At 37.6% G+C, this 27,458-nt stretch overlaps 1 protein-coding gene across 12 annotated transcripts in view; it reads left to right on the forward strand.

The window, feature by feature from the left end:
• The window catches only part of LYST (lysosomal trafficking regulator), a 175,432-nt gene that overhangs the window by 29,966 nt on the left and 118,008 nt on the right, over window positions 1–27,458 (forward strand). For 10 of the 12 annotated variants that reach the window (XM_034662476.1, XM_034662473.1, XM_034662468.1 and 7 more), the window contains 7 exons: window positions 11,025–11,115; window positions 13,263–15,342; window positions 16,794–17,823; window positions 19,705–19,866; window positions 21,327–21,480; window positions 23,414–23,643; window positions 24,159–24,225. In XM_034662476.1, coding sequence (XP_034518367.1) covers window positions 11,025–11,115; window positions 13,263–15,342; window positions 16,794–17,823; window positions 19,705–19,866; window positions 21,327–21,480; window positions 23,414–23,643; window positions 24,159–24,225 — 3,814 coding nt within the window. Of the gene's footprint in view, window positions 1–10,253; window positions 10,483–11,024; window positions 11,116–13,262; window positions 15,343–16,793; window positions 17,824–19,704; window positions 19,867–21,326; window positions 21,481–23,413; window positions 23,644–24,158; window positions 24,226–27,458 lie in introns of those variants that run through there. The other 2 variants (XM_034662477.1, XM_034662478.1) reach the window with 2 other exon arrangements.

Below are 27,458 nucleotides of genomic sequence, written 5' to 3' on the forward strand. Positions count from 1 at the left end.
CTACCCTTCCACTTTTGTGCAAGGACTTTATTAATAGATATTTGGTATAAATAATTAAACAGACTTTTTATTGCTGTATAATTTACATTTAGTGAATGCAAAATGTAAAGTGTATAGTTGAATGAGTTTTGACAAATACAAACACCTGTGCAACCACAGCCTAGATCAAAGTTTAGAACATTTGCACCACTCTAGAAAAAGGTTTTCATGCCCCTTTTAAGGCAGCCTCTCCTTCCTTCACTGCAGCACAACCACAATTCTAATTTCTGACATCTAAGTGTAGTGTTGCTTGTCCTAGGACTTCATATAAATGGAATCAGGTGGTATGTACTCTCATGTCCCAGAGCTCTATCCGTTATGCGTGAATCAGTAACTCACCACGTTTTGTTTCTGATCGGCATTTTGTTGTATGGATATCCCACAATTTGTTTGACCATTCACCTGTTGTTTAACCACTTGGTTTTTGTTTCCTTTGGCTATTATAAATAAAGCTGCTGTGAACATTCTTAAAAAAGCCTTTGCGTGGATATATTTTCATTTTTTCTGGGTGAATATCTAGGCATATAATTGCTGTGTCAAAAGGTAGGTGTTTATAAGAAAGTGCCAAACTCGTTTTTCAAAGTGGTTGTGCCACTTCACATTCTCACCAGCAATGTATGAGAACTAGTTGTTCTTCCTCCTCTCTGATACTTGACATTGCCAGCCTTTTTAATATTAGCTGTCCTGAGTGAATTTGAAGTAGTATCTCATTGTGATTTTAATTTGCATTTCTCTAAAAACTCATAATGCTGAGCACTAGTTTATGTACATCCTCTTTTATGAATGTCTATTTAAGTTTTGTGCCCATTTTAAAAGTCAGGTTGTTTGCTTAGTATCCAGTTGCAGTTTTTTTTTTTTATGTATTCTGGATACAAGTCTTTGTTGGATTGCAAATATGTTCTTTGTGGCTTGCCTTTTCATTACTTAACAATGCCTTTAGAACAGCAATTTTTTTGTGTAAATAGTGTGTATTGTGTCCTAAGAAATCCTTATCTTGTATCCCAAAGTTGCAAAGATACTCTCCTATTTTTTTTTCTCTAGAAGCTTTTTAATTAGTATTTTTATTTTAGGTCTGTGATCCATGTTGAGTTAATGTTTGTGTACAGCGTACAGCGTGAGGCTGGAGCTACCGTTCCTTTTTCCCCCTCCTCCCTGTGCAGTTACCCAGTCGTTCCAGCTACATTTCTTCCTGAGACTCAGCCCTTTCCCTCCTGAGTAACCTTGACACCTTCGTGGGAAATCAATTCGCCATATACTTGGGGTTTATTTCTAGACTCTTCTCTTCCACTATCTATCATCTGTTTGGGTTACTCTGGCCTTTATAGTGTGTCTAGAAATTAGATGTAGAAGTTCTTCTGTGTGTTCTTCATTTTCAAGAATGTTTGACTATTCTAAGTCCTTTGCATTTCCATATAAATTTTAGAAGGAGCTTATTATTTCTGTAGAAATGCTTGCTAGGATTTCAGTTGTGATGGCATTGAATCCAGAAATCAATTTGGAGAAAATTAACAACAATGATGAGTTTCTCAGTCTGTCAGCATGGTGTAAATATCTGTTTGAGTCTTCTCTAATTTCTATGCCATATTTTTTTTAATTTTCACTGTAGAAGCCTCGTATATTTTTGGTTAAATTTATTCTGAATATTTTATTATTTTTGATGCTATCATACGTGGCATTTAAAGTTTTTATTTTCTGTCATTCGTTGCTTATAGAAATATAACTGATTTTTGTGCATTGACCTTGAATCCTGTGCCTTTGCTGAATTCATTTATTTATACTTATTTTGAAATTTTTCTGCAGATTCCCTAGGGTTTTCTGTGTACACAATCAAATCATCTGTGGATAATAATTTTACTTCTCTTCCAATTTGTGTACTTTTTATTTCATTTTCTTGCCTTTTGCATTGGCTTTTAGTACAAAGGTAGGTGGAAGCGATGAGAGTGAACATCCTGCCTAGTGTCTGACCTTAGAGAGAAATCATTCAGTATTTCCATTAACCATGATGTTAGCTCTGGATTTTTCTTAGATGCCTTTTATCAGAATGAGGGAGTTCTCGTCTATTCCCAACCTGTTAGAATTTTTATCCTGAATGGATATCGGATTTTGTCAAATGCCTTTGCTGAATCTACTGAGACTATCTTTTTTTTTTTTTTATTCTGTTAATGTGAGTGAATTACATTGATGGTTTCTAAATGTTGAAACAGTCATTTGCATTCCTGGGATAAACCTCATTTGGTCATGATTTATTATATACAGACATGTTAATCTGTTTTTTCTTCAGAAAAAGATAGCTCTCCTTAAATAGCAAAAATATGTTCTTTTCAATGGTTAAAGATGCCATGGTTGAAGTTTTTATGCAGGCCTCTACAGGTTTTTTGAAAGAAAGTTTGTCCAACCGAAAAAGGAAGAGTTATCTTAGATTTTAATCTTGGCACCAGTGTTCAATGAGATGGGTGACATCAGTTTGTGACCTAACTGCTTCAGATCTCCGTATCCTCACAGGAACAATTTAAATACGTTAAGTTGGATAACTTAAAAGATCTCTTCCAACTTAAAGAGTATTTGTTTTCATATATCATTTGATAATAATAGTTTCTGATTTTTTTCTATACCCTGGTTATAAATATATACAGCTTAATTCTGATGTAACAGAAGATCACAGTAATTTATTACCAACACAAATGTGATAAATACTACTTTTTAAAACTTCAATATATAAATTTCCGTACCTGTTCACGCTTTATGAATGCTCTATAAAGTTGTTACTTATTTTTAAATGGACTAATGGCAGGCGGTACTTGGCCTCTGCAACCCTCTCCAAGGGCCACACAGCCAACCCTTTACCTAGATTTATTTTTTTATTATTATTATGTTCAGTTAGCCAACATACAATACATCATTAGTTATTGGTGGAGTGTTCAATGATTCATTAGTTATGTATAACACCAGTGCCCATCTCCTAGTTACCCCATCCCCACACCCACCTCCCTTCTGTAACCCTGTTTGTTTCCCAGAGTCCGGAGTCTCTCGTGGTTTGTCTCCCTCTCTGAATTCATTCCATTCTGTTTTCCCTTCCTTCCCTATGGTCCTCTGCGCTATTCCTTATATTCCCCAAATTGTAGCAGCTACTGTCCTGGGAAAGGAAGTGGTCCTGGCAAGCGCTATCTTTAAAGGCTCCCAAATTTTAGCGGTTGCTGTGCCTGTGAAAATCCCTTCAACCTCTAAATGCCAGGATTCTGAGGGGCCATCTCTGCTCTTGTCCAGGGTCCCAACACTGAAGTGTCCTCCGAGCAAGGGGCATCTGGTTGTGTCTCAGAGCAGCCAGAGCAATGTGGCTGGCCCTCCTCGCTTCTTTCACCTATAGTAGACTGACTAGCCTGCCAGACTTCCCATTGAATGAGGAGTGAGTCTGTTTCATTTAAACACAGGAAATGAAAGAACAATCACAACTCCCAGCTATGGTAGAAAGAGGATTTTAATAAAAGTATAGCTTTTGCTATTTATGACCAAAAAAAAAAGTTGTTACTTATTTTGCTGAGTAAAATATGAAGTTTCACTGGAAGAGGTTATAATTTATGAACAAAACATTATTTAAAAATTATAATAGGTTTCTTTTTCAGCTGTTTTCTGTGTAAAGAGAGTACTTTTTTCTTCCTACAGTTTTGTAGTATTGTCACTTTAATATATAGTACTACATAAATGGCCTACCATTGTAATATATATAATAAGTATTATAGGAAAATATCAGACCTTTAGAAATACGGCTACACAGTTCATTCCCTGGTTTATTCAGCAGACCATGAATTACCTACTAAATGCCAGCACCTCTGCTAGATACAGAGATAGAAGAACAGAGGCTGTCCTTACTAGAAGCTCTTAGCTTTTGAAGAGACAGACAGATTGATAAACGTCAATAATGACAAAACAGTGTGAAAGTATTTGGGGAGTGCAAAGGAGAGGGCCATGAGGAAATGGTTCTTAGAGAAATTGCCATCTCTAAGTAGGAATTAGTGATGTAGAAAAGGAGGAAGCATTGGACCAGGGGAACTGCAAATGCGGACCTTGGAGGCTAGAGAAGGAAGAACATTCAGTGACCTAACAGGAGTTTAGTGGGTTAGAGCAAAGGCTGTATGTGCGGTTTGGGCGGTGAGAGGACCGAAAGGCAGAAGCCATGTCGTGGCAAGCCCCATGTACCATATTAAGGAGGCGTAAAACATTGGGGAGGTTTTTGTCTGTTTCGTTTTGTTTTTTACATGGAGGAGGCTTTGAAGCAAGAAAATAGGCAATGAAAATTATTCTTCAGATTTGACAAGTCATTGGTAATATTATCAGCGAGAATTATTTCAGTAGGAAAATAATGCAAACTTCTAAAATAAGTGAACTTTAATTTACTACTCTAGTCTGCAGATTCTGTTTACACACATGCCAAGATCGGCCTGTGCATGATTAGTTTGGCAGGAATGAGGGAGTAGGGGGGATGCTGGTATTCCTACTTCTTGGCATAGTGAGAGTATCCGCTTGACCACTAGACGGTGGTGCTACCCACAGAGAGCAGGTAATCTGGTAAGTTATCTCCCTTCACTCCCAGGCTAGTAGATAGGAGCAATGAGTATATCAGGCAATTGCTTGTGTAACAGACCACATTCCAAAAACTTAGTGGCACAAAACAGCAATGATTCCTTTGGTCATGTGTCTGTGAGTTGGCAGCTCAGGTAGACCTAGCTGGGATCACGGCCTCCACTTCTTGTGGTGTCAGCTGGGCTGACCTCTGAATGTGCATTCTGTTGGCAGAAGACAGGGCTGTTGGAGGGGGCCATCGGCCAGGCTGCCTCAGTTCTCATCCACATGGCTTCTCTGATTTCAGTAGGCGAGGCTCAGCTTCTTTCCGTGGTTTTGTGGAAGCATGATTCCAAGAGGGGAGCTCAGAAGCTGCAAGATGTCACATAACATCACTTCTGCCACATTCTGTTGGTCAAAGCAAGTCACAAGGCCAGCACAGAATGAAGGGATGGGAGCATAGACTCCATCATTTCAGGAGAAGATAATTTGTGGCCATATTTGATCCACCATCATCTCCTCTCTGGCCACAGTTATTAGCATTCCTCCCACACGCCTTCTCCCACAGGACTCTCAGAGTATCGTCCCTTCATGGCATTAGGCTTGAAGTTCCTGATCTCATGATATGTATCAGTCCTGGATGCAGATGAGGCTTCCAGGTGCAGTGCTTTGGTTACAACTCTTCTTGATTGAGAGACCTGTCAACGCAAAAGTCACACTCACCCATATACAGTGATGAGTAGGGACAAGTTAACCACACTAGATACTTGTATTCGAAAAGGAGAGTGACCAGAGACACGTAGCAGTCACTGATCCACTGAGCTCCTGGCAAGCATAACCCCTATTCTTGGGGCAGGGGATGTTCTCTTCTGTGGGAGTGCTTCCCTAATCCATGGTTCTCCAGGGCTCTGGGCTCCATCCTCCAAGGCATCTTCTCTTTTCCATAAGATACAGCTTATAATGTGCAGCTTTCTCACCCTGCTTCACACCTGGAGAAAAGTGGGGTCCCAGTGGTCTCTATTCATTCTGAATTGTCTCTGTTCCTTTTAGTCCAAGCTATTGGTATTTTTTGATAATACACCTTTCTTTAAAAATGTTATGGGTTTCCTCTGAATTTTAATGGAGTCCACCGCATTCCCCCAAAGCCCCATCTTTGATTGCTTTTGAGACAGACCTCTCTACTTCAGGCATGTAAATCTTGTGTGGAATAATGCCCACAAAATTCTTAGTAGTACTTTTGCCTAGCTGGTGGGATTTACGAGGTACCACCTAAAGTCTTTCTGGAGTCCTAACAAAGAGCAACACAGCCAGTTTATAACCCTGCTTTGCTGGGAGGCGAGGAGGAAATGCAACAGGGACTCGTTGGACAAACTGGGGCCTGCAGACCCAAATCCTGCTGCCAGTGATGTGTTTCTGGACAGCACACAAGCTAAGAATAGTTTTTGCATTTTTAAAGGGTAGTTAAAAGAAACGGAAGAATGTACAGCAGAGGCTATATATGAATCAAAAAGGCAAAGATGTTTACTCTTTGGCTGTTTACAAAAAAAAATTGCCACACCTGTTGTAATTCAAGAAGAACTATGAGTATAATGTTTGACATCAGTGGGGAACAGCAGTACATGTAGCTCTCTGAGACATCAAAAGCATTTGATGAAATTAATCCATTCTTAACAAAAACTCAAAAAATAGATTAAGAGTAGAGGGTGTCATATACAAAGAGTAGAAAAATCAATAATATTTTTTAGGAAGAAGCTCTACAATAGAATGAACATAAGAATAACTCTTTATGACTATTTCTGTTTGTTTTCATGTTTTAAAAACACACAATAATAAAGTGGACATGAAAGTAATGACAGCTAAAATGTGAGAAAGATGGAGAAATAAAAATACCATTCTTAAAGCGATATATACAGAAAAATCCAGAAGATCAGTTTCCTTTAGCCACAGCTATATAGCTAGAAAATAAAAGAAAAAAGATTCTGTTTACAGTACTAATGAAGAAATGTTCTTGTATATATATGTGTGTGTGTGTACACACATACTTTAGAAATAATTATAAAATTCTGATAGAAGAAATAAAGGACTTAACACATATTTCTGCTCACGTCTGGAACATTAAATTTAATTAGCATAAAAAATGCTGATTTAAAGTAATATCATTAGTACCAGTTAAAGTAACTTCAGTCGTCTTCCATCGCATTCTGAATTCAGTCCAAGTGCTAAGCTTAGCCTGTCGTCCTGAGGTCCTTGAACCCCACTGGTCTGGTTCCCACCTGCCTTTTCAGCTTCCTAGACATCGACCTGCCTTTCGTCTCAGCCCTTCCCCTGACTCATTTGCCCTTCCTCTACCATCCTGCCACCATTACTTGAACTGTGAATAGAACAGTGCCTGACACCTGGTAGGTACCTAAAATATGTTTCTTGAATCAAGCTAAAAAAATTATCACCTGCATGAGAGTGATTTTACTGTTTATTATTGCTATTAGGGAATTTAAAAAGGCATGTTGCTGTCCTTTTCCCTGCAGAAGGGGAAACAAAAATGTAAGTATTAAATGAAGAGTGGTATGATTTCTATAGATTGGACAGTCTAGGAATAGTCAGGAATCTGTTTATGGCATACATTGCCAAATATGGCATATTGAGAACTTTCTCCTTGTTGATATGAGGTAACACCCCATTCCTCTGGATACTGTGACTAATTAGGACCTTGGGAGAGAAAAATCAGAACTTGGGTTGAAATAGAGCATTGCAAGTTCTAGTTTGCCAGGGTGCCCACAAATCAGAGAAAAAGATTTTCTGACTTGAAAAGGGATAGAATGATCTGTGTGGTTTCTTTAGAACTTGAAAGGATAAGTAAATCTGGAAACATGCAATACCTAAAAAAGTAATAGATCCAGAGGATTAGAAAGGGCTTCCCCAATGATGAGTGGTGTTAGAAATTACTGTGATTGAATGAAGTCAAGAGTTGTTCACTCACTGCTATATTGGGCCACAGGGAGACAAGCAGTGTCCTCTTCAGGACTGCAATTCCAGCAGAGGTGGCAAAAACCAAAATCTTGCACTTGCTTCAGTCTATTCTTTTGAAAGGCCCATGGTTTCCCAGAACTAATCTACTTGGTGAAATGGGGGCACAGGCACGAAGTCCTAGAAGGAGGGAGACAGTAAACTTGGGTTGGTGTGGGAGGAAAAGCTCTACAAAAGAGGTTTTGCCGGGGCTGGTGAGGGCCCCCTTAGCTAAGTGGGGAGAAGTGAGAGAAGTTGCAGACCACGTGTCATGCAGAGGCTGGGAGGCAGCAAGGCCTATTCACGTAGCAATGATGATTTGCCAGTGTACTGTTGTGGAGCAAGGGCTGGGCCACTTCACGTATTCTTAAGGTTTCTGCAAGCTCTGTTAGAATGTTATTATTTCATCTGCCAAAGATAAAGACTCAGGTCAGGAGGACTCTGCAGGAATGGTGCGCCCAAAATTGGTTTACATTTTTTGAAAGACCATATCATTTTGCTGGCATCTTTAAAAATGTCGAGGTACATACTGAATATGAGCTGTACGTGGAAATGTTATCCAGACATCTTTAGTCTCCCTAATTTTGAGGTAAAGCACATGGAACTAGGGCCCTTGGGAATAATTTTGACTATGCATCCAGAATTTAAAGTCATTCCTACAGATAACATTTAACATCCAACTCTGTACTAGGCATTGGGTGTCAGGTAAGAGGGGTGATTGCTAAGGACTAGGGCCTGAGCCCAGCAATCCGTGCTCTGAGAGAAGACTGGGAAGAACTTTTGGAAAGGTTTCCCATCCTATTTAGAGATAAATCCAAACTCCTTCACATGGCCCACCGGCCACATTAGATCTGGCACTCTCCACCTCGCTGACCTCTGTCCTCCAGTCTCATCTCTGGTACTCTTCCCCTCACCCCCCACTACTCCAGCCATACTGGCCAGCTTGCTGTTCTGTGAAATAGCCAAGCCCATTCCCGACCCCTTGTATACTTCCTAGGAGCCCTTTTCCTCCAAATCTTTGCATGGATTCCTTCTTCTCTTTGAGTATCTGCTCAAGTGGCCCATCCTGAATAGCCGATCTAAATGTCCTCCTTTTAGTCACTCTATAATCCCTGTCCTGTTTAATTTTCTTCATAAGCATAGCGTTCTTTATGAAATTTTCTTATTTGTACCCATTACTTTCCATCTCCCCTGCTAGAGCGTCAGCTTATTGTCTTCTTTGTTCACCACTCCATCCAAAGTGTCTGGCATATGGTAGAGGCTCGGGAAATATTTGCTGAATCATGGAGGAAAACGGGCATTCAGACATAAACAGTTCAGCAAGTTGTTTGTCGTACCAGAACTCAATCAGGAACGTGATGTCTAACTTGCCCGAGGAAGGGTTAGAGAAGTCTCTCCACAGAGGAACTAAGACTTGCATGAAGAATGAGTTGGCATTTGGCAAATGAGAGGATGACGGTGGAGAATTGCAAGAGCAATGCATATGAGGAAGACGTACTGGGGAGTACAGACCTGACCCATGGTGTTCAGGAAACCCTTCAGAGCTGGACATGTGGGGATGGGTCAGGGGTGATTGTGGGAGTTGAAACTGGACAAGTCTATAGGAATCACGTCCTGAAGGGTCTTCTAAGCCTGAAAAGAAGTTCAGATTTTACTTTTGAAGTATTTTCAGCCTTTTCATAACCAGGGGACTAGAAGGAATAGTCTGAATGCTGTGTTCCTGCTTTCTCATTCCCTTTCAGTTCTTCAGCCTACTGCAATCTGACTTGTACCCTTATCATTACCTTAATACTGAGTTTGTTAAGGGTGCCAGTGACCCTCTACTTGACAAATGCTTTTCTGCTATCATCTTACACAACTAAAGAACAACAGCTCTTGACCTGGTTGACTTTCTTCTTTACGAAACTTCTCTCTTCCCTTGATTTCTCTTGTTCTACATCTCTCTGGGGGAGCTACTTCTCGGACTCCTTGGCAGGCTTCTCTCCAGCACTGCTATTTTTCATTCTTGAAGTGTTGCTCTCCAGAGCTCCATTCCCATCCATTGTCTCTTGTCATTCTGCTTTCTCTCCTTAGGAAATCTCCTGTGTCCTTGACTTCTGCCCCAGTGACTCCCAAGTCTTTTTATGTACTTCACGTCTTTTTCTTAAGCTCCAGATCTATATATCCAACTGTTGACTAAAAACCTCTCTCCATTTGAATATCCCACAGGCACCTCAAACTTAATATGTCTAAACAATGGATCCATCATCTCTATCCCAACCTAGTATCACTCCTAAATTTCCTATCTTAGTGAGAACTTTATCAGTCACCTTGTTGCCTAAATCAAAATTCTTCAGGTTTTTCCAGACCTTTCTTTTCCCCCTTATACTCCATAGATAATCAACTGCAAGTCATTTTAGTTCTTCCTTGTGGTTTCTCAAATATTTCTCCTTTTCAGTTTTACTGTAGAGCACTTCCGTTTATCATTATCTTTCATCTGGATTATTGTTTCCCTGCCTCTAACACTGCTCAATCCCTTTCCCTTCCCATCCCAATTCTGTCCTCTATACAGTGGCTAGAGTGCTCTTTCTAACAAGCAAATCTGATTATATTACTCTGACTCCCTCCCCAGACTGAAGTGAGGAACTTAAACTTGATTTGTCATTAATTCCTTGACCACTCGTGTCCCCGGTGTCCCAGTCTAGCTGTCTAGCTCCAGTCCCACTTCCACACTTCTAACTGGTAATGATCGCTCCTTTTTCTGAACTCCTAAGCTGAATATCTGTACCACACCCAGCTACTTACTTATACTACATGCCTTCTATTGTTCTTTAACTGTTTGTGTGTATGTATTTTATGGACCAAATGAGGGGACCTTCTCCAGGACCATATCCTCCAGAAAGGGTAAGACAGTAAGTACTGTGGACGTAGTGTGCAGTCAATACATATTATTAGATTACCTTCACTAATAAGTCTTTCTCTCTTTATATATATCATTTATTAATAATGTCAATTTCTCTTTTTAAAATTGTGTTCTCTGAGTTTTACATTTAACCGCATGGAGACTTTGTTTTTCTAGTAACTTCATGTTATTGGTTTGCTAATTAATAGGGCTTAACTTTTCATTTTCACCTAGCAAATCTGTTTTTTCATAGGTGAGAAATTCTTACCATGTGCATGGTGGTAATAACAGCTATTTTGGGAAAAATCAGCAAGAATGTGCTAAATACCGTCAAATGCTCTTACATTCTTCTGTCCTTGGAAAGGTTTATAAACTGAAAAGTACCACAGCTTTAATTGGATTTAAGATAGATTAATTTGATTCTTAGCTTCTCGAATGCAACCTTTCAAGAAAAAGAATTTTTTGGTTCGATTTAAGACAAGGTACTAGGAATTATTTGTCTCGTGACCTCAGAACATGAAGGATTGCTTTGTTTCTAATACAGGCATTGACATGTAGAGAAGAACTCCTTACCCTACTTCTATCACTCCTTCCACTGGTATGGAAGATACCTGTTCAAGAAGAAAAGGCAACAGGTATGTTTCTTTTATCACATCACTTGTGTTACCAAAATTCCACTGGGGAAAGAAGTTTCATGGAAAATTTCCTTCTGCCTTAATAGTTGATACAGTTCAAATTCAGAACAGTATATATTAGCATGATACTCGACAGGAGAAATTCTTTAGGCAGACACATTTTTATTTCTGCTAATAATACAAAAACAATGGTGCTCAAAAGTAACAATGATCAGAAAATATACGAAGATGCAGAACGCTTAGCAGAAGGAGTCAATCTAGGTATGCAACCCCATTAAAGAAATGGATAGTGGAAAGTTTGAAGAAAGAAATGAAAGCTCCTTAGCTTATTTTATTTTATTTTATTTTATTTTATTTTATTTTATTTTATTTATTTGTTTGAGAGAGAGAGAAAGAGAGGCAAAGGCAGAGGGAGTACCATGTGGGTCTCGATCCCAGGACCCTGGGATCATGACCTGAGCCGAAGGCAGACACTTAATCAGCTGAGCCACCCAGGCGCCCCTCCTTCACTTATTAAAGACTGCTTTTTATTACCAGTACTCTACTGGTGACTTTTGCAGCTTAGTTTTTTTAATGTTCTTTGAAGGGATTAATTTGAAGTAATATTTTGTTTTAAGGCTGGACAGAATTATTACACTTAAGGTCAACATATATTTTTAGTATCTGATTTTGAAAAAAAATTTTTAATTACACACACACACATATATCATATTAAGTATATGAAACTTAGTTTAAATGTTTCAGTGGAGGAATTAACAGTTTAACAGTTTTCCTCTTGACCATTTCTGGGATATGTGAATTGTGAGATGTTTAACGATCTCTCAGGTTAAACATAAATCCTTCTATCTGGTATTTTAATGCCATTTATGTGTTTTTAATACATTTCTGATACTGAGCTCTCTTTTTAGGGGATTATCTAAGGTCTTATAATATTGTTGTCCTGCTTATTTGTTGATTCACTAACTGCTCTCATTTTCTTCCGAATTTGTAGAATTCACAAATTGTTTATCACTTAAGATATCCAATTGGTGTTCTTTTAGGAAAGTTGTCTTCATTGCCTGCATCTCTCGTATAGGTAGAATTTGTCAGACTCTTTTTAATTTCTCCCCTTCCTCTCAATTAAGGCACAAATCTTTTATTTATAGATTCTTATTTATTCATTCTAAATTGCAACTATATTTTTCACATAGATCTTACTATGTAGTATTGCAAAGGGAAAGACTAATTTTACTAACTTTTTAATTAGTAAGGAGGATTTATTCATTTCCTCATGAAATAGGTATTGTGTATGGTCCATGTACCTGGCCCTAGGTTCTAGGCACTGAGGATGAAACAGGAATACCTGTACCTAGTTCAGTAAATATTCAGTAAATATTTTGAATGAAGAACTCTTAACCTCAGTCTTAGAGAACAGTTGGTATCTATTATATGATTTTAAAATAATTTTGGAACGTCTTAAAGTTCTTAAGTTATATCAGGGATATAAACTAAATGCTGTTTTTGAGAATATAATATACTCCTATTTCTTAATTAATGGCACTATTAGAGGAGATTTGTAAAATGGTGTGAACAGTAGGGCTAAATCCCAGATAATCTAGAGTCTCTTATGTTGATGTCAGAATGCAATGTATGGTTTTATTTTTTTTTTTATTTTTATTTTTTTAAAGATTTTATTTATTTATTTGACAGAGATAGAGACAGCCAGAGAGAGAGGGAACACAAGCAGGGGGAGTGGGAGAGGAAGAATCAGGCTCATAGCAGAGGAGCCTGATGTGGGGCTCAATCCCACAATGCCGGGATCACGCCCTGAGCTGAAGGCAGATGCTCAACCGCTGTGCCACCCAGGCGCCCCGCAACATATGGTTTTAAATCAGATTTATGTCCCTAATTTTGTCCTCCTTCAAACAAAATCTCCTACAAAATCAATTTGTATCCTTTGGACCAATGCTACCTGGTATATAGCATGAGAAGAATAAGTGTAGGGGAAAGTGATCCAGAGACATAACAAATAGCTAAAGGAAAGCAACCCCAGGAAAAAGAAACTGAGGAAAAGCTCCTAAAGTGGAAGATAAGTAAGAGAGTAATCACCTATACAGATTGAGTTTGAAAACATATTAAGGTGTTCTAAATTTTCTTTATCTTACCAGATTTTAATCTACCATTCTCAGCTGATATAATCCTGACCAAAGAAAAGAACTCAAGTTCACAAAGATCTACTCAGGAAAAATTATATTTAGAAGGAAGTGCCCCATCTGGTCAGGTTTCTGCAACAGTAAACGTTTTTCGAAAAAGCAGACGACAGCGTAAAACTACCCACCGCTATTCGATAAGAGATGCAAGAAAGACACGACTCTCCACCTCAGACTCAGAAGCCAATTCAGATGACAAGAGCGTTGCAATGAATAAGCATAGAAGGCCCCGTCTGCTACAACATTTTGTAACACAGTCTCCTAAAGATGACCACCTTACAGCTAAACTTGACCACTTATCAACCAAAGAACAGACTCCTCCTGACACCATGGCTTTGGAAAATTCCAAGGAGGTTATTCCAAGACAGGAGTCAGACAGTGACATTTTGAGTGAGCCAGCTGCCTTGTCTATTATCAGTCACATGAATAATTCTCCTTTTGACTTATGTCATGTTTTGTTATCTTTATTAGAGAAAGTTTGTAAGTTTGACATGACCTTGAATCGTAATTCTGCTCTGGCAGCAACTGTAGTGCCCACACTGACTGAATTTCTAGCAGGCTTTGGGGACTGTTGTAATCTAAGTAACAATTTGGAGAGTCAGATGCTTTCTACAGGTTGGACTGAAGAACCGGTGGCTTTGGTTCAACGGATGCTTTTTCGAACAGTGTTGCATCTTATGTCAGTAGATATTAGTACTGCAGAGATGATGCCAGAAAATCTTAGGAAAAATTTAACGGAATTGCTTAGAGCAGCTTTAAAAATTAGAACTTTCCTAGAAAAGAAGCCTGACCCCTTTGCACCAAGACAAAAGAGAACACTACAGGAGGTTCAAGAAGGTTTTGTGTTTTCAAAGTATCGTCATAGAGCCCTTCTTTTACCGGAACTTCTGGAAGGGGTTCTGCAGATCCTGATCTGTTGTCTTCAAAGTGCAGCTTCAAATCCCTTCTTCTTCAGTCAAGCTATGGATTTGGTTCAAGAATTCATTCAGCACCACGGATTCAATTTATTTGAAACCGCCGTTCTTCAAATGGAATGGCTGGTCTTAAGAGATGGCGTTCCTACTGAGGCCTCAGAACATCTGAAAGCCCTGATAAACAGTGTGATGAAAATCATGAGCACTGTCAAAAAAGTGAAATCAGAGCAACTTCATCATTCAATGTGTACAAGGAAAAGGCACCGACGCTGTGAATATTCTCACTTTATGCACCACCACAGAGACCTCTCAGGTCTCCTGGTTTCGGCTTTTAAAAACCAGGTTTCCAAAAACCCATTTGAAGAGACTGCCGACGGAGACGTTCATTACCCCGAGCGGTGCTGTTGTATCGCAGTGTGCGCTCACCAGTGCTTACGCTTACTCCGGCAGGCTTCCTTGAGCAGCACCTGTGTCCAGATTCTGTCCGGCCTTCAGAGCGTTGGAATATGCTGTTGTATGGACCCCAAATCTGTAATCATCCCTTTGCTCCATGCTTTCCAGTTGCCTGCGCTGAAGCATTTTCAGCAGCATATATTGAATATCCTTAACAAGCTTATTTTGGATCAATTAGGAGGAGCCGAGACACCGCAAAAAATCAAACAAGCAGCTTGCAATATTTGTACCATTGACCCTGATCAACTGGCCAAATTAGAAGAGACACTGCAGGGAAACTCCTGTGATGCCGCACCTTCCCCAAATCTATCCAGCCCTTCCTACAGATTTCAAGGGATCCTGCCCAGCAGTGGATCTGAGGACTTGCTGTGGAAATGGGATGCCTTAGAGGTTTATCAGAAGTTTGTTTTTGAAGAAGACAGGTTATGTAGTGTACAGATTGCAAATCACATCTGCAATCTAATCCAGAAAGGGAATGTAGTTGTCCAGTGGAAACTGTATAATTCTGTATTTCATCCTGTGCTCCAGCGAGGAGCTGAATTAGCACATCATTGTCAGCACCTTAGCATCACGTCAGCTCAGACTCATGTGTGTAGCCATCATAACCAGTGTTTACCTCAGGAAGTGCTTCAGATTTATTTAAAAACCCTGCCTGCTCTGCTTAAATCAAGGTATGTATGTGTGCACGTGTGCAGATATCTTTTTCTTATCGTATGCTTTTGAATGTCTTTACCCATTATTCTTTCCTAGGATTTAATTTTAGTTTAACAACAAAAAAATGTTCCCCTCCCAGGTCAGAGTTTGCTCTACCTTTATTTATTGATTGATCAATCTATTTATCTATTTATTTATTTCAGTTGCCTGGAGTGGTTATAGGGAAGAGCATAGAGCCATTGATTTTAATTTCTCAGTGGAAAAAAAGTTTTAAATATACCTCTGAGGGGAAAAATGGACACAACACAGATATCCAATAGCGGGGGCAAGGTTAAATTATTTAATTTATATTTACTTGACAGAATATTATTAGCCATTAAAAATAATGTTTACAAAGAACATGCTGTGACATGAGAAAGGGCTTATAATATCTTATCAATAAAACGTACAAAATTAAAAATATCACCCACTTATTTACAACTTTGTGTAAAATACACACATACCTCAAATGATAACTGTTTAACAGCACAGTAGATTTAAAGGGATTATGATTTCTTAAATACCACATTTACATTTATTATATATACAATGTATATAGAAAAAATAGAAAATACAGAGAAGCAAAAAGAAGAAAATTAAAATTACTTAGAATTCTACCAATGAGTTTTTCAGATTTTGTGATTATCAAGTCTGGTACTTAAAAAATAATTACATAAATAAAGCTTGCTTTTGATAGTCTGGTCTTTTCAAATTAATGTATATACCATTTCAAAAACATAATAAAATATAACCTATCTGTCATCATTATCTTTACAATTTTTTTTAAATTTCTGACATTCTCATGTCGTTTAAATAGAACTGACTTTGATTTGAAAGTTTTATAACTCTTTGGCATATTTGTGGACAACTTGGATCTTTGCTGAGGTGAATTATATTAGTTATTACTGGGATTCCAGTGATCCAGACCCGTGAGACTCACCTGAGACAGAGCTGAGGATCTTCAGATCTGTGCTTTGGTTCCTCCTTTTTATGAGGTGCAGATGTAAAACAAACAAAAAGTCTTGAGTAAACCATCAGGCAGACAAACAAATGGACACACACATGCCTGCCTGTTTTCAGAGTTTGTCCATCTCAAGTGTGGAGGTGGTTGTGGCATTTAGAATTTATACAGAAACTGCCATTTCGGGAAAAGTATTTTTTCCTGAATTGCTTCATTTAACTCGGGATGCATTCCTTCTAAATAATGCTGGAGTCATATGTGCAGTGTTTGAAGAGGGATGTATGTGAAAGTAATTAGAAAGTAATTTGAGATCCTGCTCTAAGGAAGAACACCAGCCAGATAATTGATGAATTAGATTACTGTTTAGTATATACCACATGCAGCAATGGCATATTTAAATAGTATATGTACCTATTTATAAATGATGTTTCTATATGTAAAATCTTGTGTATTTTTTTTCTCTCACAGGGTAATAAGAGATTTGTTTTTAAGTTGTAATGGAGTAAATCAAATAATTGAATTAAATTACTTAGATGGTATTCGAAGTCATTCCCTAAAAGCATTTGAAACTCTGATAATCAGCCTAGGGGAACAACAAAAAGATTCTTCAATTCCAGGTACTGATGGGCTAGACATCGAACAGAAGGAATTGTCATCTTTAAATGTAGATACTTCCTTTCGTAACCAGCAAACTTACTCAGATTCTCCTCAGAGTCTTAGCAAATTTTATGCCAGCCTCAAAGAAGCCTATCCAAAGAAACGGAAGTCTGTTAACCAGGATGTTCATATCAACATGATAAACCTGTTCCTCTGTGTGGCATTCTTATGTGTAAGTAAAGAAGCAGAATCTGATAGGGAGTCAGCCAATGATTCAGAAGATACTTCTGGCTATGACAGTACAGCGAGTGAGCCTTTACGTCACATTCTGCCGTGTTTATCTCCTGAGAGCCTGGTCTTGCCTTCTCCCAAACATATGCACCAAGCAGCAGACATTTGGTCCATGTGTCGTTGGATCTACATGTTGAGTCCAGTTTTCCAGAAACAGTTTTACAGGCTCGGTGGTTTCCAGGCGTGCCATAAATTAATATTTATGATCATACAGAAACTGTTCAGAAGTCATGAAGAGGAGCAAGGAAAAAGGGAAGGAGACATAAATATACGTGCAAACCAAGATGTAAATAGAACGTCTCAATCTGAGATCACCATGAAGGAAGATTTATTATCTTTGACTGTAAAAAGAGACCCCACCCCATCAGAACTGGGTAGTCTAAACAAGAGTGCTGACAGTGTAAGTAAATTAGAGTTGCAGCATATTTCTTCCATAAACGTGGGACATATTTCAGCTGCTGAAGCTGCTCCTGAGGAAGCAAAGGTATTTACGAGTCAAGAAAGTGAGACGTCACTTCAGAGCATACGACTTTTGGAAGCCCTTCTGGCCATTTGTCTTCATAGCTCCAGAGCTAGTCAGCAAAAGGTGGAATTAGAGTTACCTAATCAGGTAATAACTTGTCCTTTGTTCAGCTTTCAAAGTTCTAACATAACACTATTGTCATTTTGTTTTTCCAAAGATTCTAAGTTTTGAGAAGTTCCTGCCTGCGTAGCACAGTACCAGGTACTGTGGAGGACAGAGGAGTACATGACCCAGTTCTTGCCCTCAAGAAGCTTACAGTTTAGTTTGGAATGCACAATCCACATGTGTTGAAGTTACCAACCCCGATAAGCGTTAGATACGCATTAAATGTCAGATGAGTAATAATGGACTTTGTGTTTCAAAGTTCAGACTTTATAATCTCAGTGTGATGCTCTTCAGTGCCCTGCTCAGATCCCCTTTACCAAGCTGATGCACCCGTCTGCCATTTGCTACGAGGACTCACATCTGCACTCATCTCCCAAGGATTGCCCTTGGCTCATGGGAGATGCCCCTTCTTCTGCAGAGGCCTGGGAAGGATGCTCATAGCCAGCGATGGATGGACGTAGCTCTGTGGAGTGGGGACGGTCTTTGTGGTGCAGTTCAGGCTCCAGAGCTTCCCATGGAATTAGGCTGGAGCCAAGCATTTATTCTGAAACCACATTTTTGCCTGGATTTTCCCCTCCCCACCCCCCAATATATTCTACTTCCCTCACGACCTTACAGATTTCTCCTGAGAACATTCCTCAGCTGAAAAGGGAGTCCTCAGTTTCAGGCCCTACTTCTAAGGATACGTTAAATATGGGAAGACTCTCTGTTAATAACCCATCCCTAACTGTTCTGTCAGCTAACATGCTCTCCCTACTGCAGTTCCTTGTCTCCCTACTTCTTCCTATCCAAAAAATCTTGATGTCTCCACATTGCTCACAGTTAAAAATCCAAACTCCTTTGGATAGCATACAGAGCCCTCAGTGTCTTGAGTTCACTTCCTTGCCTAGCTTCATGCCCTGCCATCCTTCACTGTGCCTCCCGTGAACCATACTGAACTAGGCGGCAGCTTCTCAAGATGCCGCTCCTTGTTATTACTTCTGGACGTGTTCTTCTGCTTAGCATACTCTCCTCCTCTGCTCTATGCCTGCTGTCTACTACTTGTTCTTCATTGTCCGTCTCATACAACCCCTCCCATGGGACTCTTGACAGGTCTCTCAGGCACCTTCTCTCTTTTTGTTTCTCCAATAACTTTGTTTATAGCTCTAGTGTGGTCATCTTGCCTTGTCTACATGTATCTGTTCCTTACTCTGGACTGAGGGAATTCCTTAAAGGAGAAGTCAGTTTCATATCCATCTTTATGACCTCATCACCTAATATAGGGACATAGGCAAGCAGCAAGAGTTTCCTTCAAAGACAGAAGGGAGAGAGGAAGGGATTAGAATATAAGTACTTCTTAAAATCTTACAGCATCTCTAAGAATAAGGCATTTGTAAAACATAGAGATGGNCAAGAGTTTCCTTCAAAGACAGAAGGGAGAGAGGAAGGGATTAGAATATAAGTACTTCTTAAAATCTTACAGAATCTCTAAGAATAAGGCATTTGTAAAACATAGAGATGGTTAACCAAAACCCTGAAGTTTCAACTAATCTTTTTTTGTATGATACAGTTAATTTGTGATCCATGGAAATTCAGAGTAAGATGAGTGAAGCATTTGATAAATAAAAATGTTATNTTAGAATATAAGTACTTCTTAAAATCTTACAGCATCTCTAAGAATAAGGCATTTGTAAAACATAGAGATGGTAATTGTAACAGTAGGTATTTGTATAAGAGCTAGGTACTTATAGTCCTTTTACTTTCATATTACTGCAAATAAATGAACTAGCTTTCTACTTATTAAGTAAATATTATTTATTTTGTCACTGTTTCATTTTTTGAAGCATATTATTAATATTCTTAGTATCCTTTATTTTACCTCAGAACTTGTCTGTGGAAAACATACTGTTTGAAATGAGGGACCATCTTTCCCAGTCAAAGGTGATTGAAACAGAATTAGCAAAGCCTTTATTTGATGCCCTGCTTCGAGTCGCACTGGGGAATCATTCAGCAGATTTTGAACACCATGATGCTATGACTGAGAAGGTATGGATAAGATAGTTGTGTCGTTTGGATATGACTAAGAGAGGCAGACGTGAGTGGGATGGGACTAGGGCCTTGATGAATGTGTTTAGAACACATGGGCCAGGATTTGGTCAGGTGAGTTCTGGGGGTAGTATCTCCATCTTGTGGGATGGATAGTATTTACTCAGTGCCCTGTCTCATAAAAAACAGGAGAGCAATGTGACATGCTTTTTTTTCATCTACTCTGGCAATTGGCTGAGAATTAGTGAGACAGAAATGTATGATTTGATAAGTCTTACATATAACTGATAGCTTATTAAATGATAATTCAAGGATGTTGATGATTCAGCTGTCTTTTCTGATCCTGTGTTCTGATCCTATCCTAATATACAGTTAATATTTCCAGAACCCTCTATTCGCTTTAATTTTAAATCACTCAACACAAAAATGAAACTGTGATCCATATTTAGTTTACTACCCTCTTCTTTCATGTTTCTCTTACCTTTAACTAATTGTCCTTTATGTAACTTCTTAATAAAACTGTCCTTTATCTTTATGTAACTTCTCTTTTAATTTTGCAGTCTAGCCATATATATGACATTTTATAATCTGCCACAATATTTTACATTGCTGTTTGTCATAAGTTTAAAAAACTTACTGAAATAGCAACTGATGCCTTTATCATATTCCTGAATCAATTGGTTTACTGGAAAATGTTAAAATACTACTTTATTCTACCTTTTATTAATGTTGCAGTGGTAAAGTACTCTGAGCTGCTTTAAGTGAAAATGTGTTCTAAAGTGAAGATATTGGTAGCATTTTTATAAGAAAAGGAAGATTTCATGCTGCAGGATATTGCAGAAATTAATACTGAAACTCTTGACTTCTGAAATGCTTGTATATAGACAACTGGATTCTGAAATCCTAAAATTAATCCTTTTGAACAATTTTAATGTCTACTCTGGTTATCTAATTTATAAAACATTTTATTTATAAAAATCCTATGAAAAAGTCTTTTTCCATGAACAAATGTGTAAAAATAATATTTATTTGCTAGCACTAAGTTGTAAGAAGTATAATTCCACGTCATTGTGGTTTTTAGTCATTTCCTATTGTGTAACTAGAGTGAAATTTCATAGACTTCTTTTTCAGTAAAACTGAAATGACCTATAGCTTCATCTGTTAGAGACCCCCATTTCTGAGGTGTTAATGAAGTTGAGAGATTCTGGAAATTTTTACTGTGTAAATTTCATAATTTATGTGTATATAAATTATGTGTATTATATGTACATTGCATGTATACGTATATGTAAATTATATATATAACATATAATTTCATAATTCATATTGATTCCTGAGATTTTTTTTCTTAAAGAAAACACTGAAGCTGTCCTTAAAATGATTTTTGAGTAATAAACATTCTGTTACTAAACATGAGCAAATATTACAACTTCTGCCTTTTAATTGCACTGATCTTATAGAGTCATCAATCTGAAGAATTGTCATCCCAACCTGGTGATTTTTCAGAAGAAGCTGACGACTCTCAGTGTTGTAGCCTCAAACTTTTGGTTGAAGAAGAAGGCTATGAAGCAGACAGTGAGAGCAATCCTGAGGATAGTGAAACCCGAGATGATGGTAAAATATCACTGAAGTACTTGTGATTGGATTTACAAGTCAGATTATTAATTAGCAAAATGGTTACAATAATACCACTTTAGAATTTTATATTGCCTTGCAATTTAAAAAGTGCATTGCTTCATTTTATTTGATCTTGACAAAAAATTCTGGCATTTGTATAGGCAACTTAAAACAGATATATTTTGTTATTGCCGACATTGACTGAATGCCTGAGAATACAGGGTAGAGAGAGTCCCTGCTTTCATCCATATTCCAGTAGAAAAAACAAACAGTAGGTGTCAGAAGTGAACAATATGAAGAAATGAAACAGGGTGATGTGATAGTGACTGGGTGATCAGAGAAGGCCTCACTGAAGATGTTCGGTTTATATTGAGGCCTAAATGAAAAAAAAAATCTTTCCAGACAGACACTGACAGGAAGAGCAATTCAGGCAGTTGTTATAAAGACTGCAGACATCTTTCTGTGACGTCCAAGGATGCTGCAGCACAGATTTCTTCATAGCTCACCACAGCCGGACTTGTCCCTAAGACTGCCCATGATCCTTTGTCTCTGGGCTTAAAACTTGGGTAGAACAGAATAGATGTCTCTATTGGAGCCAAGAGCTTTCTGGAAGGTTACATCTCTTTAATGTTGGCCTTATGACCGTCCCAGTACTGCTAGTCTTCACTAAGTTTCCAGCAGCTTGTCTTCCTCAGTCTGTTTTCTCTTTGAAGGAATAATCACGGATGTCCTAACAGAAAAGGCTTTTTGGACCTATAGCAAGTTTTTGTTCGTTTGTTTGTGTATAATAAAGAGAGTGAAAAGAACAAAAGCACAGCCACGAATTAAAAGAATCTACATATGTGTATATGTATATATCTACACACACACGTTCATATAGCTTACTTGATTTATTAAATTATTCTTGTTTCCAGTGTTATTAAGAAATAATTGACATACATCACTGTATGAGGTATTCAGCATAATGGTTTGACTTACATATATTATGAAATGATGATAACGATAGTATAAGTCAGCATCCATCATCTTATATACGTACAGTAGAAAGAAAAGAAAAAAATTTCTCCTTGTGATGAGAACTTTTAGGTTCTTTTCTGCTGACAACTTTCTTATGTATCACACAGCAGTGTTAACTATAGTCATCATGTTTTCCATTACATCCCTAGTGCTTTCTTATCTTGTAACTAGAAGTTTGTACCTTTTGACCACCTTCCTCCATCCCCCCACCCCCACCTTCTGAGCAAGTGCTTTTGAAAAAATATTAGTTCATTGGTGTTGGTTTTATCAGTGTACTGACTTTTTATAATGACAGACTTCCTTTTATAGGTTTGCTGATTAGATCTTAATCTAAAGAACTCTGGTCTATATAGACATTTATAAATTTCTTAACTACACGAACATTTTTTAAACAGCACAGCAGTCACTTTTAAGAGTGCATCAGTCAAATTTTCCAAAATGTAATATTCAGTGACAGTGTCTATCTGTTTCTCACTTATGAAGAAGACAAAGTATAGAATTCAACCAACCGATAGCCAAACCTGTTATTTTCACAGAGATCTGAGCAGGCAAATGAACTAGCCTGTGATTTAGGTATTTTGGGGTCAGAAAGTTTAGGATAGTGTTTTTTCCCTTTGTTTCAGAGGAAATGTTTTAAATCTGTATCACACGTCTATAAAAATTACTGTTGAAATTTGTAATTCTATTGAATATCAAAATTACTTTTAAGCTACTCATTTATCTTCAAAATATCCGCAAGACTTGATTATACAGGATGCCTATTGTAATCAAAAATCGCCTTGTAGGAAAAGCCTGTGTGAGAATCTTCTTATAAAGAGCACTTTGCCACAAGATCTCCTAAATGTTAAGTGAGATTTGAAATATTTATTCAGTGTTTAGGGAATAAAAATCATCTCTTCTTTTCCTCTTTCAGGTGTAGACTTGAAGCCAGAAGCAGAAGGTTTCAACACAGTAAGCAGTCCAAAGGAGGACTTGCTTGAAAACCTCACTGAAGGGGAAATAATATATCCTGAGATTTGTATGCTGGAGTTAAATTTGCTTTCTACTGGTAAAGCCAAACTTGATGTACTTGCCCACGTATTTGAGAGTTTTTTGAAAATCATCAGACAGAAGGAAAAGAATATTTTTCTACTCATGCAACAGGTAAAAGATGCATTTAGATAAATGCGGTCAATATTTATCACACGCATGCCCCAATCACTCATCTCCTTATTTAGAACCCAACTTGTCTGAAAATTATTTGAGATGATTACCTTTTATAATACCTTAGGTATGTTTTTACCTACAAGTGGTATTCTACAAATGCTCTAATTCTGTAGTTCTCTAAAACAGCATAAAAAATTAGTGTCATTGGCTAACTAATCCTTGTATATTTCTGAGAATGGGTAATATTTTGTAAATTACATTTAATATATAGTCATTTTTTTTGAAAAACCAGAAAACAAAAACAGTGTGAAAGAAATAAATGTATAAACTACCTAAAAAAAAGAAAATGAAAAGCGTCTAATTATACATATAGCATTCTTTCCAGTTGTATGAAAATATGTATATATGTATATACAGTAGAGTATCAAATCATTTATTATGACATTACAGTTGCTTCATGCTTTCATGAGGTAAGAAATTTAATTTCTTATGTTTTGTTTTTTAATCTTCAGGGAACTGTGAAAAATCTTTTAGGAGGGTTCTTGAGTATTTTAACACAGGCTGATTCTGATTTTCAAGGTGCGTTGAAACTGTTAGTTTTACACAATAGCTTTGAAATTATTTTGTTGTTATGTGAAATGAAGAGTTGATAATAATGACTTCCATTGGCATAGTGCCCTGTGGTTTCAAAAGTAGCTTTATATGCATCATCTCTTTTGTTCAATAGACATAGTATAAGTATCTTGATTTTTTATAGAGTAATGTCTAGATTCCAAGGGATTGAGTGAGTCGTTCAGGGTCATGTACATAGCAGTGGCCTTGCAAGGACTATTCCCCAGTGTCCAAATATCGTGCTCCTGCTTTATCAGACATTGAATATCACTCTCCACTCTGTACTTTCACAGACATTTGAGGAATTCATAATGAGTATATAACATGGAAACATTGTAACAGAAACAGATTTTAGTTGGAGAAGTCTAGCATACACGAAACATTAATTCAGGTTTGTCAGATATTTCTTCATGATTAAATTCGAGTAATGCATTTTTGGCAAACAGACCTCATAAGTGACGTTGTGCCTTTCACAGTGTATCGTATTGTGGTTCATGATGTCCATATCTTATTACTGTGATGTTGACTTTGATCACTTGGTTAAGGCGGTGTTTTGCCGTGTTTCTCCATTGTAAAGTTACTGTTTTCTCATTATAATTAGTAAGTACCTTGTGGAGAGATAACGAGACTATGTAAATATTTTCTTTTTATCATACTTTAACCCACTAATCCTTAGCACCCATTGATGATTCTTTTTTTTTAATTTTTTTATTTGTAATTTTTTATAATAATTTTTTATTATGTTACGTTAGTCACCATACAGTACATCCTTAGTTTTTGATGTAGTGTTCCATGATTCATTATTTGCGTATAACACCCAGTGTACCATACAGTATATGCCCTCCTTAATACCCATCACCGGCCTATCCAATCCCCCACCTCCCTCCCCTCTGAAGCCCTCAGTTTGTTTCCCATTGATGATTCTTGACTGAAATTGTTAATACTGTGGTATTTGCCAAATAGTGATTTTCTATTTCCATTATTCCTTTTATATTTATTAATTAGGATTATACAGTAAAGTAAAGCTTTTCCTTCTCCATTTGCTGCTTCAGGGGTACAGGTCTGTGATTCATCCGTCTTCCACAACACCCAGTGCTCACCACAATACATTACCTTTTAATAACAGTTTTACTGAGGGGGAATTCATATACTACACGGTTGACCCATTTAAAATATACAGTTCAGTGTTTTTTGGTATGTTCGCTGAAGTGTGCAGCCATCACCACTTATTTGCTCTTACGAATAATGCTACGAACACTCATGTACTAGTTTCCACATGGACATGTGTTTTCATTTCTTTTGGGCCCATTGGTAACTCTATGTATAACCAGATGAGGGATGGCCAGAGTGTTTTCCAAAGTGGCTGTGTTATTTTACATTCCCACCAGCAGTATATGAGGATTCTAATCTCTTCACATCCTTGCTAACATTTGTTATGACCTGTCTTTTTGTTTATATCCATCCTAGTGGGCCTGCCATGTTATTCTCATTGTAGTTTTGATTTGTATTTTCCTGATGCTTAATGTTGTTATTGCATAGTTTCATGTGCTCATTGGCCATTGGTGTATCTTCCTTAGATTTCTTTAGAGAAATTTCTGTTCAATCCTTTGCCATTTTTAAATTGGGTAATTTGTGGTTTTAATCATTGAATTTAAGAGTTTTTAAATATATTGTAGATAAAAGCCCCTTATCACCTGTGTATGATTTGAAATATTTTCTCCCAATCTTTGGCTTATTTTTTCACTTTCTTGATGATGTATAATTGAAGCACACATTTTTTATTTTGATGAAGTCCAGTTTATCTGTTTTTGCTTTTGTCATAGTGCTTTTGGTGTCATATCTAGGAAGGTCTAACTTACAGTTACAAATAAAAAATAATTTTCTCCTCTCCATGTTTTTTGCTCTCTTCTTTTTTATATCCTAATTGTAATCTTGGACCTTCTTGGATTGATCTTGCATATGTCTTAGCTTTCCTCTCACATCTACTTCTTTCTTTTTGTGCCATGTTTTGGGAGATTTCTTCCATCCTATTCCAACCTTTTGTTCAATTTTTAACTTTGGCAGTTATCTTTTAATATTTAAGAGCTTCTTTTTCTTTGTTTCCTGGTTATTCCATTTTCATGTAAGGATATAATATCTCCTTAAATATATCTGGATTTAGTAATTAACATTTTAGAAAGATATCTTCCCTACCCTAAATTATTTTCTCTTTAGGGTCAGTTTGTCAATTTGTTTATCTTTTATATCTTGGTTTTTCTTGTTTATGTTTTTGATTCTCAAATATTTTTTGAACCTATTTTGCCCTTTTCTATTTTAGAAGGCTGTTGGAGCTAATGTTGTAAATTTGCTTTCCTATTTGGTGTCTTCCCTGAATGGGCAGTCTCTTGAAGAGCTCTGTGTGCATGTGCCAGTGGTTGTCAGAGGCTCCCCAAATACCATAATAAACAAAGCTTCACTTGGGAGGGCCATTAGGGCTACTGTTACCTCATATGACATCTTGTGTACATTAGAAAAACATGTCCTCCACATGTAGGGCTTGGCTAGTGAATAGTGTCTTTGTGCAAGAAAAAGCCATCCCTTCATCTGGGCAACACAAGCCCAATGCGAGGATGCATGGCTTGGTGCATAGCATTCAGGTTTTATTTTAGCCCATATTTTTTCCTTTGGTTAAGCAACTTGGCCCATCTGCAGATTGTACACTTATACCTGGTAGCCCCGATGCTAATGTCCCACTGTCCATCTCAGCCTTTGCCTGCCATCCAGTAAGTTTCTTTAAAGAATTATCAGGCTAGGGACATCAAAGTAAAAGTGGAGCTATCTGTGTTCTATATTCAGAATCAAGGAGAGAGGTAGGTGTTTCCAGACAGACCTTGTATGAATCCCTGCATTTGTAGCCCTATCCTTACTTTCTCTCTAGAATGTAGACAGACAGATGGGCTCTCCACTTCTCTGAGCCCCTTTGTAATTCAAAGAGATTATAAGCCGCAGCCTTCTCTTCCATCTCTCTGCCCTTCCGTCTTCAAGAAATATTTTTAAATCTGATGTGCCCCCAGTGCCCACTGACTCTCCCACTTTTTTTGCTGTTATGAATTTCTTTCTTTTTGTAATTCTGTACTTTTAGTTCAGTGGGTTTTCAGTAGTAGACAAGGGCAGATATATATATAAACATATATATATATATCTTTATTCCCTCATTTTGA

The sequence above is a fragment of the Ailuropoda melanoleuca genome, chromosome 6, assembly GCF_002007445.2.
Source record: "Ailuropoda melanoleuca isolate Jingjing chromosome 6, ASM200744v2, whole genome shotgun sequence".
Classification (NCBI taxonomy): domain Eukaryota; kingdom Metazoa; phylum Chordata; class Mammalia; order Carnivora; family Ursidae; genus Ailuropoda; species Ailuropoda melanoleuca.